At 41.8% G+C, this 24,372-nt stretch overlaps 1 protein-coding gene across 1 annotated transcript in view; it reads left to right on the top strand.

Annotated features, from left to right (window-relative positions):
* The window catches only part of MAPK1 (mitogen-activated protein kinase 1), a gene marked incomplete in the record, with an annotated part of 532,868 nt that overhangs the window by 329,717 nt on the left and 178,779 nt on the right, over positions 1–24,372 (top strand). Inside the window, 1 exon segment of the mRNA XM_053701940.1 lies at positions 11,986–12,100. Coding sequence (XP_053557915.1) covers positions 11,986–12,100 — 115 coding nt within the window.

The raw sequence follows: 24,372 nt of genomic DNA, 5'->3' as shown, positions 1-24,372 counted from the left end.
GGCGCTTTATGTATTAATATAATTTTTTATATATATGTATTTTACTTATATTTGCCATGAGTCAAGTCTCTGTATTTCCCTTTGCAGTCTAAACAGTTTCAGTATAGGAATCATGTTTGGGAAGTTTATTTAAACTTTTTTCTTACCTGGGATTCAGTCTCTTTCTATTTTGACTTTCACTTTTTCGCGGGCAAATGTAGGCTTGCGAGGGCGCAAAATGCTGTTTTTTTTTTGCGTCATTCTTGGTGCAAAATTTTTTTGGTTGCAAACTTGCGCATTTGGTGCAAATTTCCTGCATCTTTGTTGACGCTAGTTGTTTGGGCGTTTATGACGCGAGTTGTAATTTCCTGGTGTAAGTTTTGCGTAATTTTTTAAAAACTTTTTGTGTAATGCGTCATTGTTGGCGACAAATTTTAGTTTTTACCCCTCTATTGCTCGCTGTTTTCATGAACTTTGAAAGCTACTATGCCTGCTTTTTGATTTAAAAAAAAAAAAACTATTGTTTTTCTCTACTGAAACTGTTACATTGTGGAAATTGAATGTTTTGCCTAATGTTATTTTTCTTTTTCTGTTACATTTTGCGAGATGTCTCATTCTGATCCTGACTCTGATGTTACTGTAGAAACTATGATGCCCTGGAACACAATTCTACAAAGCTATGTGTTCTTTTCATTATTTAATCTGTTATTTCTTCAGCTCAATTATGTGGCATTTATTTATCATGTTTTATGCTAGCAATGTTTCTACATGTACAATGACATTTACTGTCTTTTACATATTCAGTTCATGTACTTGATTTCATCTGCAAACATCACGTTGCTTATATCATAAAAGATTATGACTGCTATTATACCTTTAAGTAAACTTACGAGGTCTTTTCAAAATTAAGATTTAATTAAATTTGTTCTGACCGACAGCATATTTAAAGGGACACTGTACCCAATTTTTTTCTTTCGTGATTCAGATTGAGCATGAAATTTTAAGCAACTTTCTAATTGACTCCTATTATCAAATTTTCTTCATTCTCTTGTTATCTTTATTTGAAATGCAAGAATGTAAGTTTAGATGCCGGCCCACTTTTGGAGAACAACCTGGGTTGTCCTTGCTGATTGGTGGATAAATTCATCCATCAATAAAAAAGTGCTGTCCAGAGTACTGAAACCAAAAAAAAGCTTAGATGTCTTCTTTTTTAAATAATGATAGCAAGAGAACGAAGAAAAATTGATAATAGGAGTAAATTAGAAAGTTGCTTAAAATTGCATGCTCTATCTGAATCACAAAAGAAAAAATTTGGGTACAGTGTCCCTTTAAGTTTATTCTACTGATGGTTTCTTTTGCTCAAAGGATCCTGTATAAGACAGTTTGTTAAAAATGCTCCTTATTTTTCATTTAAAGGGACACTCAACTCAAAATGAAACTTCATGATTCAGATAGAGCAGCAGTTTTAAACTTTCTCTTTTAAGGTGTATCCAGTCCACGGATCATCCATTACTTGTGGGATATTCTCCTTCCCAACAGGAAGTTGCAAGAGGATCACCCACAGCAGAGCTGCTATATAGCTCCTCCCCTAACTGCCATATCCAGTCATTCTCTTGCAACTCTCAACAAGCATGGAGGTAGTAAGAGGAAAGTGGTGAAATGTAGCTGTTATCTTGCTTCAATCAAAAGTTTATTTTTAAATGGTACCGGAGTTGTACTTTTTTTTCCCAGGCAGAAAAATAGAAGAATCTGCCTATGATTTCTATGATCTTAGCAGGTTGTAACTAAGATCCATTGCTGTTCTCACACATGACTGAAGAGAGAGGTTACTTGAGCGGGGGAATAGCGTGCAGGTTATCCTGCTATGACGTATGTGCAGTTAAGATTTTTTCTAGAAGATGTGAATGCTAGAAAATGCTGCTGATACCAAAATTATGTAAGGTAAGCCTGAATACAGTGATTTAATAGCGACTGGTATCATGCTTACTTTCTGAGGTAATACTCTTATATTTACAATATAAAACGTTTGCTGGCATGTTTAAACGTTTTTATATATTCTTTGGTGATAAAACTTTATTGGGGCCTAGTTTTTTCCACATGGCTGGCTTAAATTTGCCTAGAAACAGTTTCCTGAGGCTTTCCACTGTGTTACTATGAGTTGGAGTGGCCTAATTTAGCGCTTTTTTTGCGCAGTAACTTTTACAGACTGAGACATCCAGCTTCCTCCAGGAGTCCCCTGAATGCAATAGGACATCTCTAAAGGGCTCTTAGGCTTTCCAAAATAGTTTGTTGGGGAAGGTAGGCCCACAGCAAGGCTGTGGCAGTTTGGTGTGACTGTTAAAAAACGTCTATCGTTTTTTTGATCCGTTTTTTTGATCCGTTTTTTGAACTAAGGGGTTAATCATCCATTTGCAAGTGGGTGCAATGCTCTGTTAGCTTATTATACACACTGTAAAAAATTTGTTTGATTTACTACCGTTTTTCACTGTTTTTCAAATTCTGACAATTTCTCTTAAAGGCACAGTACCGTTTCTTATATTTGCTTGTTAACTTGATTTAAAGTGTTTTCCAAGCCTGCTAGTCTCATTGCTAGTCTGTACAAACATGTCTGACATAGAGGAAACTCCTTGTTCATTATGTTTAAAAGCCATGGTGGAACCCCCTCTTAGAATGTGTACCAAATGTACTGATTTCACTTTAAGCAATAAAGATCATATTATGTCTTTAAAAAATTTATCACCAGAGGAATCTGACGAGGGGGAAGTTATGCCGACTAACTCTCCCCACGTGTCAGATCCTTTGACTCCCGCTCAAGGGACTCACGCTCAAATGGCGCCAAGTACATCTAGGGCGCCCATAGCGTTTACTTTACAAGACATGGCGGCAGTCATGGATAATACACTGTCAGCTGTATTAGCCAGACTACCTGAATTTAGAGGAAAGCGAGATAGCTCTGGAGCTAGACGAAATACAGAGCATACTGACGCTTTAAGAGCTATGTCTGATACTGCCTCACAATATGCAGAAGCTGAAGGAGAACTTCTTTCTGTGGGTGATGTTTCTGACTTAGGGAAGATGATGCAACCTGATTCTGATATCTCTACATTTAAATTTAAGCTTGAACACCTCCGCGTGTTACTCAGGGAGGTTTTAGCTGCTCTGAATGACTGATACAATTGCAGTGCCAGAGAAATTGTGTAGACTGGATAAATACTATGCAGTGCCGGTGTGTACTGATGTTTTTCCAATACCTAAAAGTTTTACAGAAATTATTACTAAGGAATGGGATAGACCAGGTGTGCCGTTCTCTCCCCCTCCTATTTTTAGAAAAATGTTTCCAATAGACGCCACCACACTGGACTTATGGCAGACTGTTCCTAAGGTGGAGGGAGCAGTTTCTACTCTAGCAAAGCGTACTACTATCCCTGTCGAGGACAGTTGTGCTTTCTTAGATCCAATGGATAATAAGTTAGAGGGTTACCTTAAGAAAATGTTTATTCAACAAGGTTTTATCCTACAGCCCCTTGCATGCATTGCTCCTGTCACTGCTGCTGCGGTGTTCTGGTTTGAGTCTCTGGAAGAGGCTTTACAGGTAGCGACTCCATTGGATGACATACTTGACAAGCTTAGAGCACTTAAGCTAGCCAATTCTTTAGTTTCTGATGCCATTGTTCATTTGACTAAACTAACGGCTAAGAATTCTGGTTTTGCTATCCAGGCGAGCAGGAGGCTATGGCTTAAATCATGGTCAGCTGACGTTAATTCAAAGTCTAAGCTGCTTAAAATTCTCTTCAAGGGGCAGACCCTATTCGGGCCTGGTTTGAAGGAGATTATTGCTGATATCACTGGAGGAAAAGGTCATGCCCTTCCTCAGGATAGGTCCAAATCAAGGGCCAAACAGTCTAATTTTCGTGCCTTTCGAAACTTCAAGGCAAGTGCGGCATCAACTTCCTCTAATGCAAAACAAGAGGGAACTTTTGCTCAGTCCAAGACGATCTGGAGACCTAACCAGACCTGGAACAAAGGTAAGCAGGCCAAAAAGCCTGCTGCTGCCTCTAAGACAGCATGAGGGAACGGCCCCCTATCCGGTAACGGATCTAGTAGGGGGCAGACTTTTGCTCTTCGCCCAGGCGTGGGCAAGAGATGTCCAGGATCCCTGGGTGTTGGAAATTATATCCCAGGGATATCTTCTGGACTTCAAGGCTTCCCCCCCAAAAGGGAGATTTCACCTTTCACAATTTATCTGCAAACCAGATAAAGAGAGAGGCGTTCTTACACTGTGTACAAGATCTCCTAGTTATGGGAGTGATCCATCCAGTTCCAAAGGAGGAACAGGGACAGGGATTTTACTCAAATCTGTGGTTCCCAAAAAAGAGGAAACCTTCAGACCAATTTTGGATCTAAAGATCTTAAATTCCTCAGAGTTCTATCATTCAAGATGGAGACTATTCGTACCATCCTTCCTATGATCCAGGAGGGTCAATACATGACTACAGTGGATTTAAAGGATGCTTATCTTCACATTCCGATACACAAAGATCATCATCGGTTTCTCAGGTTTGCCTTCCTAGACAGGCATTACCAGTTTGTAGCTCTTCCCTTTGGGTTAGCTACAGCCCCAAGAATTTTTATGAAGGTTCTGGGGTCGCTTCTGGCGGTTCTAAGGCCGCGGGGCATAGCAGTGGCCCCTTATTTAGACGACATCTTGATTCAGGCGTCAAACTTCAAAATTGCCAAGTCTCATACGGACATAGTGTTGGCATTTCTGAGGTCGCATGAGTGGAAGGTGAACGAGGAAAAGAGTTCTCTATCCCCCCTCACAAGAGTCTCCTTCCTAGGGACTCTGATAGATTCTGTAGAAATGAAAATTTACCTGACTGAGTCCAGGTTATCAAAACTTCTAAATTCCTGCCGTGTTCTTTATTCCATTCCTCGCCCTTTGGTGGCTCAGTGCATGGAAGTAATCGGCTTAATGGTAGCGGCAATGGACATAGTGCTGTTTGCTCGCCTACATCTCAGACCGCTGCAACTCTGCATGCTCAGTCAGTGGAATGGGGATTACACAGATTTGTCCCCTCTACTAAATCTGGATCAAGAGACCAGGGATTCTCTTCTCTGGTGGCTATCTCGGGTCCATCTGTCCAAAGGTATGACCTTTCGCAGGCCAGATTGGACAATTGTAACGACAGATGCCAGCCTTCTAGGTTGGGGTGCAGTCTGGAACTCCCTGAAGGCTCAGGGATCGTGGACTCAGGTGGAGAAACTCCTCCCAATAAATATTCTGGAACTGAGAGCGATTTTCAATGCTCTTCAGGTTTGGCCTCAGTTAGCAACTCTGAGGTTCATCAGATTTCAGTCGGACAACATCACGACTGTGGCTTACATCAACCATCAAGGGGGAACAAGGAGTTCCCTAGCAATTTTAGAAGTCTCAAAGATAATTTGCTGGGCAGAGATTCACTCTTGCCATCTATCAGCTATCCATATCCCAGGTGTAGAGAACTGGGAGGCGGATTTTCTAAGTCGACAGACTTTTCATCCGGGGGAGTGGGAGCTCCATCCGGAGGTGTTTGCACAATTGATTCATCGTTGGGGCAAACCATAACTGGATCTCATGGCGTCTCGCCAGAATGCCAAGCTTCCTTGTTAAGGATCCAGGTCCAGGGACCCCAAGGCAACGCTGATAGATGCTCTTGCAGCGCCTTGGTCCTTCAACCTGGCTTATGTTTTTCCACCGTTTCCTCTGCTCCCTCGTCTGATTGCCAAAATCAAGCCGGAGAGAGCATCAGTGATCTTGATAGCGCCTGCGTGGCCACGCAGGACTTAGTATGCAGATCTGGTGGACATGTCATCCTTTCCACCATGGACTCTGCCGCTGAGACAGGACCTTCTACTTCAAGGACCTTTCAACCATCCAAATCTAATTTCTCTGAGGCTGACTGCCTGGAGATTGAACGCTTGATTTTATCAAAGCGTGGTTTCTCAGAGTCAGTCATTTATTCCTTAATTCAGGCACGAAAGCCTGTCACCAGGAAAATCTATCATAAGATATGGTGTAAATATCTTTATTGGTGTGAATCAAAGGGCTACTCATGGAGTAAGGGCAGGATTCCCGGGATATTATCTTTTCTCCAAGAAGGATTGGAAAAAGGATTGTCAGCTAGTTCCTTAAAGGGACAGATTTCTGCGCTGTCTATTCTTTTGCACAAGCGTCTGGCGGATGTTCCAGACGTTCAGGCATTTTGTCAGGCTTTAGTTAGAATCAAGCCTGTGTTTAAGAACCAAATTTAAGCTCCAAGGTGGAGCAACAGGTTTACAGTTCTTCAGGGGGTTCCGTTTGAACCTCTTCATTCCATAGATATCAAACTTTTTTCTTGGAAAGTTCTTTTTTTGGTAGCTATTTTCTCGGCTCGTAGAGTTTCCGAGTTATCTGCCTTACAATGTGATTCTCCTTATCTGATCTTCCATGCAGATAAGGTAGTTCTGCGTACCAAACCTGGGTTTTTACCTAAGGTGGTATCTAATAAGAATATCAATCAAGAGATTGTTGTTCCGTCTTTGTGTCCTAATCCTTCTTCAAAGAAGGAACGTCTATTACACAATCTGGACGTGGTTCATGCTTTAAAGTTTTACTTACAAGCTACTAAAGATTTTCGTCAAACATCTGCTCTGTTTGTCTACTCTGGACAGAGGAGAGGTCAAAAGGCTTTGACAACCTCTTTCTTTTTGGCTAAGAAGCATAATCCGCTTAGCCTATGAGACAGCTGGCCAGCAGCCTCCTGAAAGGATTACAGCTCATTCTACTAGAGCTGTGGCTTTCACATGGGCCTTTAAAAATGAGGCTTCTGTTGAACAGATTTGCAAGGCGGCGACTTGGTCTTCGCTTTATACTTTTTCAAAATTCTACAAATTTTATACTTTTGCTTCTTCGGAGGCTATTTTTGGGAGAGAGGTTTTACAGGCAGTGGTACCTTCCGTTTTAAGTACCTGCCTTGTCCCTCCCTTCATCCGTGTACTTTAGCTTTGGTATTGGTATCCCACAAGTAATGGATGATCCGTGGACTGGATACACCTTACAAGAGAAAACATAATTTATGCTTACCTGATAAATTTATTTCTCTTGTGGTGTATCCAGTCCATGGCCCGCCCTGTCATTTTAAGGCAGGTATTTTTTAATTTTAAACTACAGTCACCACTGCACCCTATGGTTTCTCCTTTCTCTGCTTGTTTTCGGTCGAATGACTGGATATGGCAGTTAGGGGAGGAGCTATATAGCAGCTCTGCTGTGGGTGATCCTCTTGCAACTTCCTGTTGGGAAGGAGAATATCCCACAAGTAATGGATGATCCGTGGACTGGATACACCACAAGATAAATAAATTTATCAGGTAAGCATAAATTATGTTTTCCAATTTACTTCCATTAACAAAATGTGCACAGTCTCTTTATATTTACACTTTTTGAATCACCAACTCCTACTGAGCATGTGCAAGAATTCCCAGCATATACGTATATGCATTTGTGATTGGCTGATGGCTGTCACATGATACAGGGGGAGTGGAAATAGACATAACTTTGCAATTTATTTAACAAAAATCTTCTACTCATTTGAAGTTCAGACTACGTGCTATTGCATTGTCTTCTTATCATGCATTTGTTGATTATGCAAATGTGCAGTGTTGACTGGTCCTTTAAACATTTATTTTTTATTGTTTAAGGAAATTTTGTTATTTATCGCTTTTAGGAGTCTAGTCCTATTAACTATGTTAATCCTTTTCAAATCTGGATTTTAACATTTTTGCTCTTGAGGTCTTTTCCTACTCAATATACTATCTGTATTATATACTAGAGAATGGTTATTCTGATTCCCTCTTTGGACTGTACTACTATTTCTATGGAAATTGGTACTTTATTTTCAGGATTCTTTTCAGATCATGGTGCACGGTGCCTTAAAGGGCCACTAAACCCAAAATCTTTCTTTCATGATTCAGATGGAGAATAGAAATTTAAACATTACAATTTACTTCCATTATTTATTTTGCTTAATTTTTTAGATATCCTTGGTTGAAGAAAAAGCAATGCACATGGTGAGCCAATCACGCAAGGCTTCTATGTGCATTAACCAATCAGCAGCTACTGAGCATATCTAGATATGCTTTTCAGAAAAGAATATCAAGAGAATAAAACAAATTAGATAATATAAGTAAATTAGAAAGATGTTTAAAATTGCATTCTCTTTCTAAATCATAAAAGAAAAAATGTGGGTGTCATGTCCCTTTAAGTAGAAGGGGTTATTTCTTCTATGGCTCAGAGAACTCGGATCCCTTTAGAGGATAGCTGCTCCTCTACAGTTCCATAGACAAAAAGCTGGAGGCTTATTTATCTGTTTTTTCAATGGAAACCTGCTGTTTCTATTGCCACTGTGTCAAGTGTGGCATCTTTTTGGTGCAACGCCTTGTCTAAATAGACTGGCAGCCAAGATATCTGGTTTTGCTGTGCTAGCCTGCCTGCCGTTGTGGCTAAAATCTTGGTCAGCTGATGTTGCCTCCAGTATAAGATTCTGGCGCTTCCTTACAAGGGTAAGACCTTGTTTGGACCTGGTCTGACAGAAATAACTTGATATTACAGGTGGAAAGGGTTTTTTTCTACCACTAGACAGAATAGACCTAAAAGACGTCAGAGTAATTTTTCTTTCCTTTCGTAACTTCAAAGGAATGTCTTCTTCTTCCCCTTCCAAACAGGAACAGTCAGTCTTCTTGGAAACCCAATCAATCTTGGAACAAGGGGAATCAATCCATGTAACCGCAGCTGAGTTTAAATCAACATGAAGGGTTTGTCCCGATCCGAGATCAGATCAAGTGTGTGTGTGTGTGGGGGGGGGGCAGAATTTCTCTGTTTATCAAACATGGCTACAGCATGTCCCAGATCCCTGGGCTGTGGACATAGTATAGCAAGGTTACCGGGACCTTTCTTCCATGGGAGTGATAGTTCCAGTCCCTGTAAAAGAACAGGGTCTAGGATTCTACTCAAATCTGTGGTTTCCAAAAAAGAGGAAACTTTTCGTCGTATTCTAGACCTAAAGTGTCTTTACAGGTTTCTCATGGTACCATCCTTCAAAATGGAGAATGGTGTACCACAATGGCTTAGTGGTAAACTTTGCTGCCTTCAAAAGTTGAAAATCGAGAGTTAAAGTCTAGCTGTGGCCTCGCCTAAATCATGATTTGCAGGCTACCTATTTTTGCCACAGCTACCAGAATTTCTCAAAGTTCTCGGGGCTCTCAGGTCTCGGAATTGCAGTGGCATCATATTGGTTCAGGCGCCATCTTTTCAACAAGCAAACTCTCATTCAGAAATCTTGTCTTTTTTTTTTAATGTTCCCACAAATGGGAAGTGAATCTTGAAGAGTTCTCTTGTTCCAGCTACAAGGGCACTTTTCTTAGGGACAATAATATATTCCATATCTATGAAAATATTTCTGACAGAAGTCAGAAAATCCAAATTCTTTCCTCTTGCCTCTCTGCAGTCTACTTTTCGGCATCATTGGTAATTTGTCTGTTGGTCGCTTCTATGCACATTATTCCCTTTGTTCGATTCAATTTGAGAGCTCTGCAATTTTGCATGCTCAGACAATGGAATGGGGACCATTCGGATCTGTCTCAGAAAATAGACCTAGATCAGGCGACAAGAGACTTCCGTGTTTTTTTTAGGAGCTTCTGTCTCGGTGCACATGCTTCCAGAGATCTCCCTGGGTGATTGTGACCACGGACGCCAGCCTGCCGGGCTGGGGAGCAGTCTGGGACTAGTTAAAGGCGCAAGGTCTATGGACTCGGGAGGAGTTTGCTCTCCCCATAAACATCTTGGAGTTGAGAGCGATCTACAATGCTCTGATGGCTTGGCCTCAGTTGTCCTGAGCCCGGTTTATCACGTTCCAGTCAGACAATATTACCTCAGTGGCTTACATTAACCACCAGGGAGGAACCCGGATTTCCTTAGCCATGAAGGAGGTGGCTCAGATTGTTCAGTGGGCGGAAGCTCACAACTGCTGTCTGTATGCCATCCACATTCCAGGAGTGAATAACTGGGAAGAGGACTTCCTGAGCAGACAGACATTTTATCCCGGGAGTGGGCTCTCCATCCGGAGGTGTTCTCCAGGTTAACCCTCAATTGGGGGGTGCCGGAGTTGTATCTGATGGCATGTCGGCAGAACGCCAAGTTTCCAAGGTACGGTACAAGGTCATGAGATCCGCAGGCTTCCCAGATAGATGCTTCGTCGGTTCCTTGGTATTTCAGTCTAGCATACCTGTTTCCTCCTTTTGCCCTCCTTACGCGAGTCATTGCTCGTATCAACAGGAGAGAGAATCAGTAATTCTAATAGCCCCTGCATGACCTTGCAGGATCTGGTATGCGGACTCAGTGAAGATGTCATCTCTTCCACCTTGGAGGTTGCGTCTGAGGAAGGACCTTCTTATTCAGGGTCCATTCCTTCATCCAAATCTCGCTTCTCTGAAGCTAATTGCTTGGAGATTGTATGCTTAGTTCTGTCTAAGCGTGTTTTTTCTGAGTCGGTTATTGAGACCATGCTTCAGGCATGTAAGCCTGTTGCTAGAAAGATTTAGGGTATGGCGTAAATACTTTTATTGGTGTGAATCCAAGGGCTTCTCTTGGAGTAAGGTCAGGATTCCCAGGATTTTGTCTTTTCTCCAGGTAGGTTTAGAGAAGGGATTGTCAGTCAGTACTCTAAAGGGTCTTCATCTTTTTTGCTACACAAGCATCTGGAGGATGTGCTAGATATTCAATCTGTTGCTGCTCCATTTGAGTTTGAGCCATTGCATTCCATATATATTAAGTTATCTTGTAAGGTTTTATTTCTTATTGCTGTCTCTACTGCTCTGAGAGTCTCTGAACTCTCGGCTTCGCAGTGTGATTCGCCTTATCTTATTTTTCATGCTGATAATCCGGTTCTTTGTACTAAGTTAGCTTGTCTTTCGAAGGTGGTTTCGGATAAAAATATTGGTTAAGAAATTGTTGTTCCTTCTCTATGTCCTAATCCTTCTTCTCATAAGGAACGTTTGTTGCACAACTTGGATGTTGTGCGTGCTTTAAAATTCTACCTACAGGCGTCTAAGGAATTTCTCCAGTCCTCTGCCATGTTTTGTTTTCTCTGGAAAGCGTAAAGGTCAGAAATCTACTTCTACTTCTTTCTCTCTGGCTGAGAAGTATAATTTGTTTTTCTTATGAGACTGCTGGTCAGCAGTCTCCTGAGAGAATAACAGCTCATTCAACGTGGGCTATTTCCTCTTCTTGGGCTTTCAAAATAGAAGCTTATGTGGAACAGATTTGCAGGGCTGCAAATTGGTCCTCTCTGCATACTTTTTCGAAATTCGATAATTTTGCCTCTGCAAAGGCCTCCTTTGAGAGGTTCTTCAAGCGGTAGTGCCTTCTGTTTAGGTCTGCCTGTCTTTTTATCCCACTCTAGTTATCTCTGTCCTCTAGCTTGGGTACTGGTTCCCACTAATAATTGATGACACCGTGGACTTTACATATCTTAAAAAAGAAAACAAAATTTATGCTTACCTAATAAATTTCTTTCTTTCTGGATATGGAGAGTCCACGACCCCACCCTTTTATTTAAGTCAGTTCTTTTTGTCTAATCCTCAGGCTCCTCTACACCTTTGGTATTCCTTTTTCCATTTTCCTTTCGGTTGAATGACTGGGGATTATGGGTATGGGAGTGACACTTAATAGCTTTGCTGTGGGGATCTTTTCTGCCTCCTGCTGGCCAGGAGTGATATTTCCACTAGTTATTGACGTTGTGGACTCTCCATATGTTAGGAAAGAAATACATTAGGTAAGCATAAATTTTTGTTTTTGGGTTTCATGTCCCTTTTTTAAAAGCTAGATTTGCTTACTTCTGTTGTATGTTAATGTATGGCACTAAAGAACATGATCCTGAAATCTAATCTGTTTAATAATTTTTAAAATGCCTGAATTTTTTTTATTTTTTTTAGGGTTATACCAAATCAATTGATATTTGGTCTGTTGGCTGCATTCTAGCCGAGATGCTCTCAAACAGGCCTATATTTCCTGGGAAGCATTACCTTGATCAACTTAATCATATACTTGGTAAGGTTTAACAAGTCAACTAGTAAAGATTACTTGATTTTTTTTGTATGTGTACTATCTAACATCCCGTGAGCACATGACTCAGATTTCTTCCCAGTGAGCAGTGTCCTAACCTACTTGTGTAGTATTTTAGGCTGATATTAAGGTCAAAGCCTTTTGTGGGTACAGCCCTTTCACCACACCTTTCTGCCTTCAGGGGTCAGTTTTACAGCTTGTTTGAAGGGATTGAGAGAGGCAATTAAAGGGCCACTATAGTCAAAATAAAGTTTTTATGATTTAGACAAAATATGCACACACACAAGAAACTTTTCCAATATAATTCAGTCATCAAAACGTGTACATTATTTTTATGTGCACATTTTCTGAAGCTCCAGCTCCTACCGAGCATGTACAAAAGTGCACAATATGTACATAAATGCATTTTGTGTTTGGCTGATGGCTGTCACTTGATATATTAGGAGGACAATTAGATTAACTTGACAGAAAATATTTTACTGCTAATTCAAATTCGAAGTTTGTGCTATTGCATTGGCTTTAATGTGTAAGTCAATTATTCAATTCTACTGTATTTAGTGGTCCTTTTTAAAGTAATGTTAAATACAAGTGTATACAAAAATGCTTGGATTTACCATCACTAAAAATAAACATTTTAGTTTCAGTCGTCACTAAACAAACACTGTTAAACTCACCCTATATGTGCCTCAAGTAAATCGCTAAACTCAGCGCCTCCGGCCACCCACGGCACAACACTCTTCTATAATGAGGTGACGGTTCCACCTTTTAAACCAATAGCCGTGCTAGCATACAAAACACTGCCAGTTGACACATGGCTATTGGTTTAAAAGGTGGAAACTTCACCTCATTGAAAAGCGTTGTGCAGTGGGCAGCTGGAGGCACGGAGTTTGCGATATACTTGCGGCACATATAGGGTGAGTTAAAGTTTTTTTTTTTTTCTCAAGTAAATGATCAATGAAACTAATGTGATGTGTATCTCACCTTTTGACTAAAAAGAGATAACCACTCTAAATCTTGACAATGTGTCAGTTTTCCTATAGGGTATTAAAAGGCAAAACACAATTAACATGGTTTCTTTTTCTGTTTTTTATAGAATCCATGCATGCCTGTACAGTTAGATGTTTGTTTTCCTGTATACTTTCTTAATTATCAGAATTTAAATATCAGCGTCCATTTTCTATAAGCCATTTATCGGCAAAAAATTATTAGCCTTTTGCCACATGTAAAGTTATCGGATTCAGAATCTGATAGAATGTATCAAAAAACACAACTGAAAAGAAAAAAAAAAGAAAAGCACAACTGAAAATGGCTGTTTATTTTTATCCCTCCCTCTAGTGACTCTTGAGTCGAGTTCCACATCTTGGGTATTGCTATCCCATACGTCACTATCTCATGGACTCTTGCCAATTGCATGAAAGAAAACATAATTTATGTAAGAATTTACCTGATAAATTCATTTCTCCAACATAGGTGTGTCCGGTCCACGGCGTCATCCTTACTTGTGGGATATTCTCTTCCCCAACAGGAAATGGCAAAGAGCCCAGCAAAGCTGGTCACATGATCCCTCCTAGGCTCCGCCTTCCCCAGTCATTCTCTTTGCCGTTGTACAGGCAACATCTCCACGGAGATGGCTTAGAGTTTTTTAGTGTTTAACTGTAGTTTTTATTATTCAATCAAGAGTTTGTTATTTTAAAATAGTGCTGGTATGTACTATTTACTCTGAAACAGAAAAGAGATGAAGATTTCTGTTTGTAAGAGGAAAATGATTTTAGCAACCGTTACTAAAATCGATTGCTGTTTCCACACAGGACTGTTGAGAGGAATTAACTTCAGTTGGGGGAACAGTGAGCAGACTTTTGCTGCTTGAGGTATGACACATTCTAACAAGACGATGTAATGCTGGAAGCTGTCATTTTCCCTATGGGATCCGGTAAGCCATTTTTATTACAGAAAGAAAAAAAGGGCTTCACAAGGGCTTTTTAAGACTGTAGACATTTTCTGGGCTAAATCGATTTATATATAAACATATTTTATACTCCATAGCCTTGAGGAATTATTTTAATCTTGGGAATTATGTAAAATAACCGGCAATTGGACACCTTATTCTCTAGGGGCTTTCCCTAATCATAGGCAGAGTCTCATTTTCGCGCCTCTATTGCGCACTTGTTTTTGAGAAGCATGACATGCAGATGCATGTGTGAGGAGCTCTGATACATAGAAAAGACTTTCTGAAGGCGTCATTTGGTATCGTATTCCCCTTTGGGCTTGGTTGGGTCTCAGCAAAGCAGATACCAGGGACTGTAAAGGAGTTAAATATAAAAACGGCTCCGGTTCCGTTATTTTAAGGGTTAAAGCTTCCAAATTTGGTGTGCAATACTTTTAAGGCTTTAAGACACTGTGGTGAAATTTTGGTGAATTTTGAACAATTCCTTCATACTTTTTCGCAATTGCAGTAATAAAGTGTGTTCAGTTTAAAATTTAAAGTGACAGTAACGGTTTATTTTAAAACGTTTTTTGTACTTTGTTATCAAGTTTTTGCCTGTTTAACATGTCTGAACTACCAGATAGACTGTGTTCTGAATGTGGGGAAGCCAAGGTTCCTTCTCATTTAAATAGATGTGATTTATGTGACACAAAATTTAGAGAAAATGATGCCCAAGATGATTCCTCAAGTGAGGGGAGTAAGCATGGTACTGCATCATCCCCTCCTTCGTCTACACCAGTCTTGCCCACACAGGAGGCCCCTAGTACATCTAGCGCGCCAATACTCCTTACTATGCAACAATTAACGGCTGTAATGGATAATTCTATCAAAAACATTTTAGCCAAAATGCCCACTTATCAGCGAAAGCGCGACTGCTCTGTTTTAGAAAATACTGAAGAGCATGAGGACGCTGATGATATTGGTTCTGAAGGGCCCCTACACCAGTCTGAGGGGGCCAGGGAGGTTTTGTCTGAGGGAGAAATTTCAGATTCAGGGAAAATTTCTCAACAAGCTGAACCTGATGTGATTACATTTAAATTTAAATTGGAACATCTCCGCGCTCTGCTTAAGGAGGTGTTATCCACTCTGGATGATTGTGAGAATTTGGTCATTCCAGAGAAACTATGTAAAATGGACAAGTTCCTAGAGGTCCCGGGGCCCCCCGAAGCTTTTCCTATACCCAAGCGGGTGGCGGACATTGTAAATAAAGAATGGGAAAGGCCCGGTATACCTTTCGTCCCTCCCCCCATATTTAAAAAATTGTTTCCTATGGTCGACCCCAGAAAGGACTTATGGCAGACAGTCCCCAAGGTCGAGGGGGCGATTTCTACTCTAAACAAACGCACCACTATACCCATAGAAGATAGTTGTGCTTTCAAAGATCCTATGGATAAAAAATTAGAAGGTTTGCTTAAAAAGATGTTTGTTCAGCAAGGTTACCTTCTACAACCAATTTCATGCATTGTTCCTGTCACTACAGCAGCGTGTTTCTGGTTCGATGAGCTAGAAAAGGCGCTCAATAATAATTCTTCTTCTTATGAGGAGATTATGGACAGAATTCATGCTCTCAAATTGGCTAATTCTTTCACCCTAGACGCCACTTTGCAATTGGCTAGGTTAGCGGCGAAAAATTCTGGTTTTGCTATTGTGGCGCGCAGAGCGCTTTGGTTAAAATCTTGGTCAGCGGATGCGTCTTCCAAGAACAAATTGCTTAACATTCCTTTCAAGGGGAAAACGCTGTTTGGCCCTGACTTGAAAGAGATTATCTCTGATATCACTGGGGGCAAGGGCCACGCCCTTCCTCAGGATAGGTCTTTCAAGGCCAGAAATAAACCTAATTTTCGTCCCTTTCGCAGAAACGGACCAGCCCCAAGTGCTACGTCCTCTAAGCAAGAGGGTAATACTTCTCAAGCCAAGCCAGCCTGGAGACCAATGCAAGGCTGGAACAAAGGAAAGCAGGCCAAGAAACCTGCCACTGCTACCAAGACAGCATGAGATGTTGGCCCCCGATCCGGGACCGGATCTGGTGGGGGGCAGACTCTCTCTCTTCGCTCAGGCTTGGGCAAGAGATGTTCTGGATCCTTGGGCACTAGAAATAGTTTCCCAAGGTTATCTTCTGGAATTCAAGGGGCTTCCCCCAAGGGGGAGGTTCCACAGGTCTCAATTGTCTTCAACATAAAAAGACAGGCATTCTTACATTGTGTAGAAGACCTGTTAAAAATGGGAGTGATTCATCCTGTTCCTTTAGGAGAACAATGGATGGGGTTCTACTCCAATCTGTTCGTAGTTCCCAAAAAAGAGGGAACATTCAGACCAATCTTAGATCTCAAGATCCTAAACAAGTTTCTCAAGGTTCCATCGTTCAAAATGGAAACCATTCGAACAATTCTTCCTTCCATCCAGGAAGGTCAATTCATGACCACGGTGGATTTAAAGGATGCGTATCTACATATTCCTATCCACAAGGAACATCATCGGTTCCAAAGGTTCGCATTCCTGGACAAGCATTACCAGTTTGTGGCACTAACGTTCGGATTAGCCACTGCTCCAAGGATTTTCACAAAGGTACTAGGGTCCCTTCTAGCGGTGCTAAGACCAAGGGGCATTGCAGTAGTACCTTACTTGGACGACATTCTGATCAAGCGTCGTCCCTTCCTCAAGCAAAGGCTCACACGGACATTGTCCTGGCCTTTCTCAGATCTCACGGGTGGAAAGTGAACGTAGAAAAAAGTTCTCTATCTCCGTCAACAAGGGTTCCCTTCTTGGGAACAATAATAGACTCCTTAGAAATGAGGATTTTTCTGACAGAGGCCAGAAAATCAAAACTTCTAAACTCTTGTCAAATACTTCATTCTGTTCCTCTTCCTTCCATAGCGCAGTGCATGGAAGTAATAGGTTTGATGGTAGCGGCAATGGACATAGTTCCTTTTGCGCGAATTCATCTAAGACCATTACAACTGTGCATGCTCAGTCAGTGGAATGGGGACTATACAGACTTGTCTCCGACGATACAAGTAGATCAGAGGACCAGAGATTCACTCCGTTGGTGGCTGTCCCTGGACAACCTGTCACAGGGGATGAGCTTCCGCAGACCAGAGTGGGTCATTGTCACGACCGACGCCAGTCTGGTGGGCTGGGGCGCGGTCTGGGGACCCCTGAAAGCTCAGGGTCTTTGGTCTCGGGAAGAATCTCTTCTCCCGATAAATATTCTGGAACTGAGAGCGATATTCAATGCTCTCAAGGCTTGGCCTCAGCTAGCAAAGGCCAAGTTCATACGGTTTCAATCAGACAACATGACGACTGTTGCGTACATCAACCATCAGGGGGGAACAAGGAGTTCCCTGGCGATGGAAGAAGTGACCAAAATCATTCAATGGGCGGAGACTCACTCCTGCCACTTGTCTGCAATCCACATCCCAGGAGTGGAAAATTGGGAAGCGGATTTTCTGAGTCAGACATTTCATCCGGGGGAGTGGGAACTCCATCCGGAAATCTTTGCCCAAATTACTCAATTGTGGGGCATTCCAGACATGGATCTGATGGCCTCTCGTCAGAACTTCAAGGTTCCTTGCTACGGGTCCAGATCCAGGGATCCCAAGGCGACTCTAGTAGATGCACTAGTAGCACCTTGGACCTTCAAACTAGCTTATGTATTCCCGCCGTTTCCTCTCATCCCCAGGCTGGTAGCCAGGATCAATCAGGAGAGGGCATCGGTGATCTTGATAGCTCCTGCGTGGCCACGCAGGACTTGGTATGCAGACCCGGTGAATATGTCATCGGCTCCACCATGGAAGCTACCTTTGAGACGAGACCTTCTTGTTCAAGGTCCGTTCGAACATCCGAATCTGGTCTCACTCCAACTGACTGCTTGGAGATTGAACGCTTGATCTTATCAAAGCGAGGGTTCTCAGATTCTGTCATTGATACTCTTGTTCAGGCCAGGAAGCCTGTAACTAGAAAAATTTACCACAAAATATGGAAAAAATATATCTGTTGGTGTGAATCTAAAGGATTCCCTTGGGACAAGGTAAAAATTCCTAAGATTCTATCCTTTCTTCAAGAAGGTTTGGAGAAAGGATTATCTGCAAGTTCCTTGAAGGGACAGATTTCTGCCTTGTCTGTGTTACTTCACAAAAAGCTGGCCGCTGTGCCAGATGTTCAAGCCTTTGTTCAGGCTCTGGTTAGAATCAAGCCTGTTTACAAACCTTTGACTCCTCCTTGGAGTCTCAATTTAGTTCTTTCAGTTCTTCAGGGGGTTCCGTTTGAACCCTTACATTCCGTTGATATTTCTTCTGCTAGAAGAGTTTCAGAATTATCTGCTCTGCAGTGTTCTCCTCCTTATCTGGTGTTCCATGCAGATAAGGTGGTTTTACGTACTAAACCTGGTTTTCTTCCGAAAGTTGTTTCTAACAAAAACATTAACTAGGAGATAGTCGTGCCTTCTTTGTGTCCGAATACAGTTTCAAAGAAGGAACGTTTGTTGCACAATTTGGATGTTGTTCGTGCTCTAAAATTCTATTTAGATGCTACAAAGGATTTTAGACAAACATCTTCCTTGTTTGTTGTTTATTCTGGTAAAAGGAGAGGTCAAAAAGCAACTTCTACCTCTCTCTCTTTTTGGATTAAAAGCATCATCAGATTGGCTTATGAGACTGCCGGACGGCAGCCTCCTGAAAGAATCACAGCTCATTCCACTAGGGCTGTGGCTTCCACATGGGCCTTCAAGAACGAGGCTTCTGTTGATCAGATATGTAAGGCAGCGACTTGGTCTTCACTGCACACTTTTACTAAATTTTACAAGTTTGATACTTTTGCTTCTTCTGAGGCTATTTTTGGGAGAAAGGTTTTGCAAGCCGTGGTGCCTTCCATCTAGGTGACCTGATTTGCTCCCTCCCTTCATCCGTGTCCTAAAGCTTTGGTATTGGTTCCCACAAGTAAGGATGACGCCGTGGACCGGACACACCTATGTTGGAGAAAACAGAATTTATGTTTACCTGATAAATTACTTTCTCCAACGGTGTGTCCGGTCCACGGCCCGCCCTGGTTTTTTAATCAGGTCTGATAATTTATTTTCTTTAACTACAGTCACCACGGTATCATATGATTTCTCCTATGCAAATATTCCTCCTTTACGTCGGTCGAATGACTGGGGAAGGCGGAGCCTAGGAGGGATCATGTGACCAGCTTTGCTGGGCTCTTTGCCATTTCCTGTTGGGGAAGAGAATATCCCACAAGTAAGGATGACGCCGTGGACCGGACACACCGTTGGAGAAAGTAATTTATCAGGTAAACATAAATTCTGTTTTCTTTCATATTGGCAAGAGTCCATGAGCTAGTGACGTATGGGATATACATTCCTACCAGGAGGGGCAAAGTTACCCATACCTCAAAATGCCTATAAATACACCCCTCACCACACCCACAATTCAGTATTACAAACTTTGCCTCCCTATGGAGGTGGTGAAATAAGTTTGTGCTTGATTTTCTTCTGTGATATGCACTTCTCAGCATTTTGAAGCCCGTTTTCTTTTAGAGTACAGTGAATGTCAGAGAGCTGTGAGTGAAGAGTATCGCATTTTGATTTTATGGTTTTCCTCACAGGAAATCTTTTCAAATGTTCTCTGTTATCGGTCGTAGAGATTCATCTCCTACCTCCCTTTTCAGATCGACGATATACTCTCATATACCATTACCTCTACTGTTGCGGTTTCAGTACTGGTTTGGCTATATGTGGATGGGTGTCTTTCAGGAAGTATGTTTTTATTAAGACACACTAAGCTATTAAATGAGTTGGGAATAATTAGTATTGGTGAAACTATAGAAAGTACTGCTGGAACTGCCTGTGTACACTAAATGCACTGGGTAGCTAGTAATAGCTTATATCAGTAGGCTGTGAGTTTCCTTATAATGTTCACCTATAAAGTTACAGTGCATAATGCTGTCAGGGTTGCAGATCAAATATGTCCGTATCACTTGTGCATACGAATATAAGTCTAGCGTAATAGAGACAACAGCAGCACAGTTACACAAGGTAAAGAAAGTACATCCAACTCATTAATTACTCACGCTATACATAAAGGTTGAAAGTGTTAAAAATATTGGGTGCCTGCAGGGCTAAAGTAGCGGCTGCGGTAGTAGCTACTTTAGCCTTGCAGGCTCCCAATATTTTTAAAACTTTCAACTCACAGCCTACTGATATAAGCTATTACTAGCTACCCAGTGCATTTAGTCTACACAGGTAGTTCCAGCAGTACTTTGTATAGTTTCACCAATACTAATTTTTCCCAACTCATTTAATGCTATTCATTTCTTATGTTTGCTTGCAAGACATACATATTCAGTTACTCCTGTTTTAACTGTTAAGCATAAATGCATATATACCTACTCAATAATAATTACTCGATATTTACACTTGATTATTTGAGTGACGCTATTGACTTTTTGCTTTAGGAACAAACTTAATATTTATAGGATTCAATATATATGTTGATGCCTACTTTATCTTGGCACTTTACATATAACCAGCAGTGGTATATATTCCATTATGAGCAGTAGCTTTTATTTCTAAGCACAGGTGTATACTACACTATTCTAGGAGGTATTCAGCATTTAACTCTGAGCCTTCCTTGTTAAAGGACCAGTCAACACAGTAGATTTGTATAATCAACAAGGCAAGAAAAAATGACAATGCAATCGCACTTAGTCTGAACTTCAAATGAATAGTAGATTTCTTTTCTGACAATTTTAAAAGTTATGTATTTCTCTTGTAAGATGTATCGAGTCCACGGTTTCATCCTTTACTTGTGGGATATTCTCCTTCCCAACAGGAAGTGGCAAAGAGAGCACACAGCAGAGCTATCCATATAGCTCCCCCTCCAGCTCCACCCCCCAGTCATTCTCTTTGCCGGCTCTAAGCAATCGGAAGGGTAAAGTGAACGTGGTGGAAAAAAATGTAGTTTTTATTTTCTACAAGCAAGAGTTTATTTTAAATGGTACCGGTGTGTACTATTTACTCTCTAGCAGAAAGGAGATGAAGATTTCTGCAGGGAGGAAGATGATTTTAGCATGTTGTAACTAAAATCCACTGCTGTTCCCACAAAGGACTGAGGAGTGCAAGAAAACTTCAGTTGGGGGGAACGGCTTGCAGGTTAGGCAGCACTAAGATATGTTCAGTCATTTATTTCTAGACAAGACTGTGATAATGCTAGAAAAGACTGATAATATCCCCATGAGGGAAGGGTAAGCTGTATTCAGAGACTAAGTATGGAATTTCAAGCTTACATGACAGGGCTAGTTTATGCTGGTTGACACTACTTTCAAGGCAAACGGTTTTTATTGAAAATATCGTTTTTTTGTGACACTTTGAAGGTTCCTTTGGGTTTCTTTCAGGGGTTGTTACCCACATGGCTATTATTAAAACACTTGGGAGTGTTTCTTTAGGCCTCACGAGCACCGTAGTGAGGTGGGAGGGGCCTAATTTTGCGCCTCAGATGCGCAGTTATATTTGACTAGAAGTTTCAGGCTGTGTCACATGGAGGGTCCTGCTGCAGTTTGAGGGCCTATAAGAAGCTTTTTCCCCACAAATCTGGTTCCTAAGGGCAGGTAGGGCAACAGCAGGCTTACTGGCGATCCGGTTTTGGCATTAAGGGGTTAATCGTTTTTATTGCTAGTGGTGCAATCTTACTAATGCTTTAGGTACATACTGTAAAAATTTCGAAAAGTTTGCTGCATTTTTCACTGTTTTGCAAAATTGTGTGCCTTTTTTATCTCTTAAAGGCACAGTAACGTTTTTTTCAAAGTTTTTTTACTTGATTAAAGTGATTTCCAAGCCTGCTTGTTTTTACTACTAGTCTGTTAAATATGTCTGACACCAAGGAAAATCCTTGTTCAATGTGTTTAGAAGCCATAGTGGAACCCCCTCTCAGAATGTGTCCCACTTGTACTGAAATGTCTATACACTTTAAAGAACATATTGTTGCACTTAAAAATGTGGCCCAAGATGATTCTCAGACAGAAGGTAACTAGGTTAGCCCGTCAACGTCTCCCCAAGTGTCACAACCAGTTACGCCCGCTCAAGCGACGCCTAGCACCTCTAGTGCGTCTAACTCTCTTACCTTGCAAGACTTGGCGGCAGTCATGAATAATACCCTCTCAGAGTTCTTATCTAAACTGCCCGTGTTACCTGCAAAGCGTGATAGCTCTGTTTTAAGAACAGATACTGAGCATTCTGATGCTTTAGTAGCCGTATGTGATATACCCTCACAACGCTCTGAAGTTGGGGTGAGGGATGTGCTGTCTGAGGGAGAAATGTCCGAATTAGGAAAGGTTTCTCCTCAGACAGATTCAGATACATTGGCTTTTAAATTTAAACTAGAACACCTCCGCTTATTGCTCAGGGAGGTATTAGTTACTCTGGATGACTGCGACCCTATGGTGGTTCCAGAGAAATTGTGTAAAATGGACAAGTACCTAGAAGTTCCTGTTTACACTGTGTTCCCGGTCCCTAAGAGGCTTGCGGATATCGTTACTAGGGAGTGGGATAGACCAGGTATTCCCTTCGTTCCCCCTACTGTTTTTAAGAAAATGTTCCCCATATCTGACCCCATGCGGTACTCGTGGCAGACGGTCCCTAAGGTAGAGGGGGCTGTTTCTTCACTTGCTAAATGCACAACCATACCAATTGAAGACAGTTGTGCTTTCAAAGACCCTATGGATAAAAAATTAGAGGGTTTACTTAAGAAAATTTTTGTTCAACAAGGTTTTCTCCTCCAACCTATTATGTGCATTGTTCCTGTAACTACTGCAGCTGCTTTCTGGTTCAAGGCGCTGGAAGATGTGCTCCAGACGGAGACCTCATATGAGGACATTATGGACAGAATTAAGGCTCTTAAGCTGGCTAATTCTTTTATCACAGATGCCGCTTTCCAACTAGCTAAGTTAGCGCTATGGCTAAAGTCCTGGTCGGCCGATGTGTCGTCAAAATCCAAACTCTGACCCTCTTCGGGCCTGAATTGAAAGAGATTATTTCAGAAATCACTGGGGGAAAAGGCCATGCTCTCCCTCAGGACAAGTCCTTCAAGATAAAAACAAACAAAATAATTTTCGTTCCTTTCGGAATTTCAGGAGCGGTCTCGCTTCATCCTCCCCTGCTGCAAAGCAAGAGGGTAACACTTCCCAACCCAGGTCAGCCTAGAAACCTTACCAGGGCTGGAACAAGGGTAAACAGGCCAAGAAGCCTGCAGCTACCTCTAAGACAGCATGAAGGGGTAGCCCCAGATCCCGGACCGGATCTAGTAGGGGGCAGACTCTCTCTTCGCTCAGGCCTGGGCAAGAGATGTACTCGATCCCTGGGCCTTAGAGATTGTATCCCAGGGATATCTTCTAGAATTCAAAGACTCCCCTCCAAGGGGAAGGTTCCACATTTCTCGTCTGTCTTCAGACAAGACAAAGAAAGAGGCGTTCTTACGCTGTGTAGAAGACCTACATACAATGGGAGTGATCCACCCAGTTCCAATTGCGGAACAAGGGCTGGGTTTTTACTCAAACCTGTTTGTGGTTCCCAAGAAAGAAGTAACTTTCAGACCAATCCTGGATCTCAAAATTCTAAACAAATTCCTCAGAGTCCCATCATTCAAGATGGAGACCATTCGGACAATCTTACCAATGATCCAGGAGGGTCAATATATGACCACCGTGGATTTAAAGGATGCGTATCTGCACATTCCTATCCACAAAGATCATCACCAGTTTCTCACGTTCGCCTTTCTGGACAAGCATTACCAGTTTGTGGCTCTTCCTTTCGGGTTGGCCACTGCTCCCAGAATTTTCACAAAGGTGCTAGGGTCCCTCCTGGCGGTTCTAAGACCGCGGGGCATAGCAGTGGCGCCTTATCTAGACGACATCTTAATTCAGGCGTCGACTTTCCAAAGAGCCAAGTCTCACACGGAAATTGTATTGGCTTTTCTGAGGTCTCACGGATGGAAGGTGAACATAAAAAAATAATTCTCTCCCCCCTCACAAGAGTTTCCTTCCTAGGAACTCTGATAGACTCGGTAGAAATGAAAATATTTCTGACTGAGGTCAGAAAGTTAAAACTCTTAACCACTTGCCGAGCCCTTCATTCCATTCCTCGGCCATCTGTAGCTCAGTGCATGGAGACAATCGGATTAATGGTAGCGGCAATGGACACCGTCCCTTTTGCACGGATACACCTCAGACCACTGCAACTATGCATGCTCAAACAGTGGAATGGGGATTATGCAGATTTGTCTCC

Source organism: Bombina bombina, chromosome 2 (assembly GCF_027579735.1).
Source record: "Bombina bombina isolate aBomBom1 chromosome 2, aBomBom1.pri, whole genome shotgun sequence".
In the NCBI taxonomy this organism is placed as follows: domain Eukaryota; kingdom Metazoa; phylum Chordata; class Amphibia; order Anura; family Bombinatoridae; genus Bombina; species Bombina bombina.
This window is presented reverse-complemented; position numbering and strand designations above follow the sequence as displayed.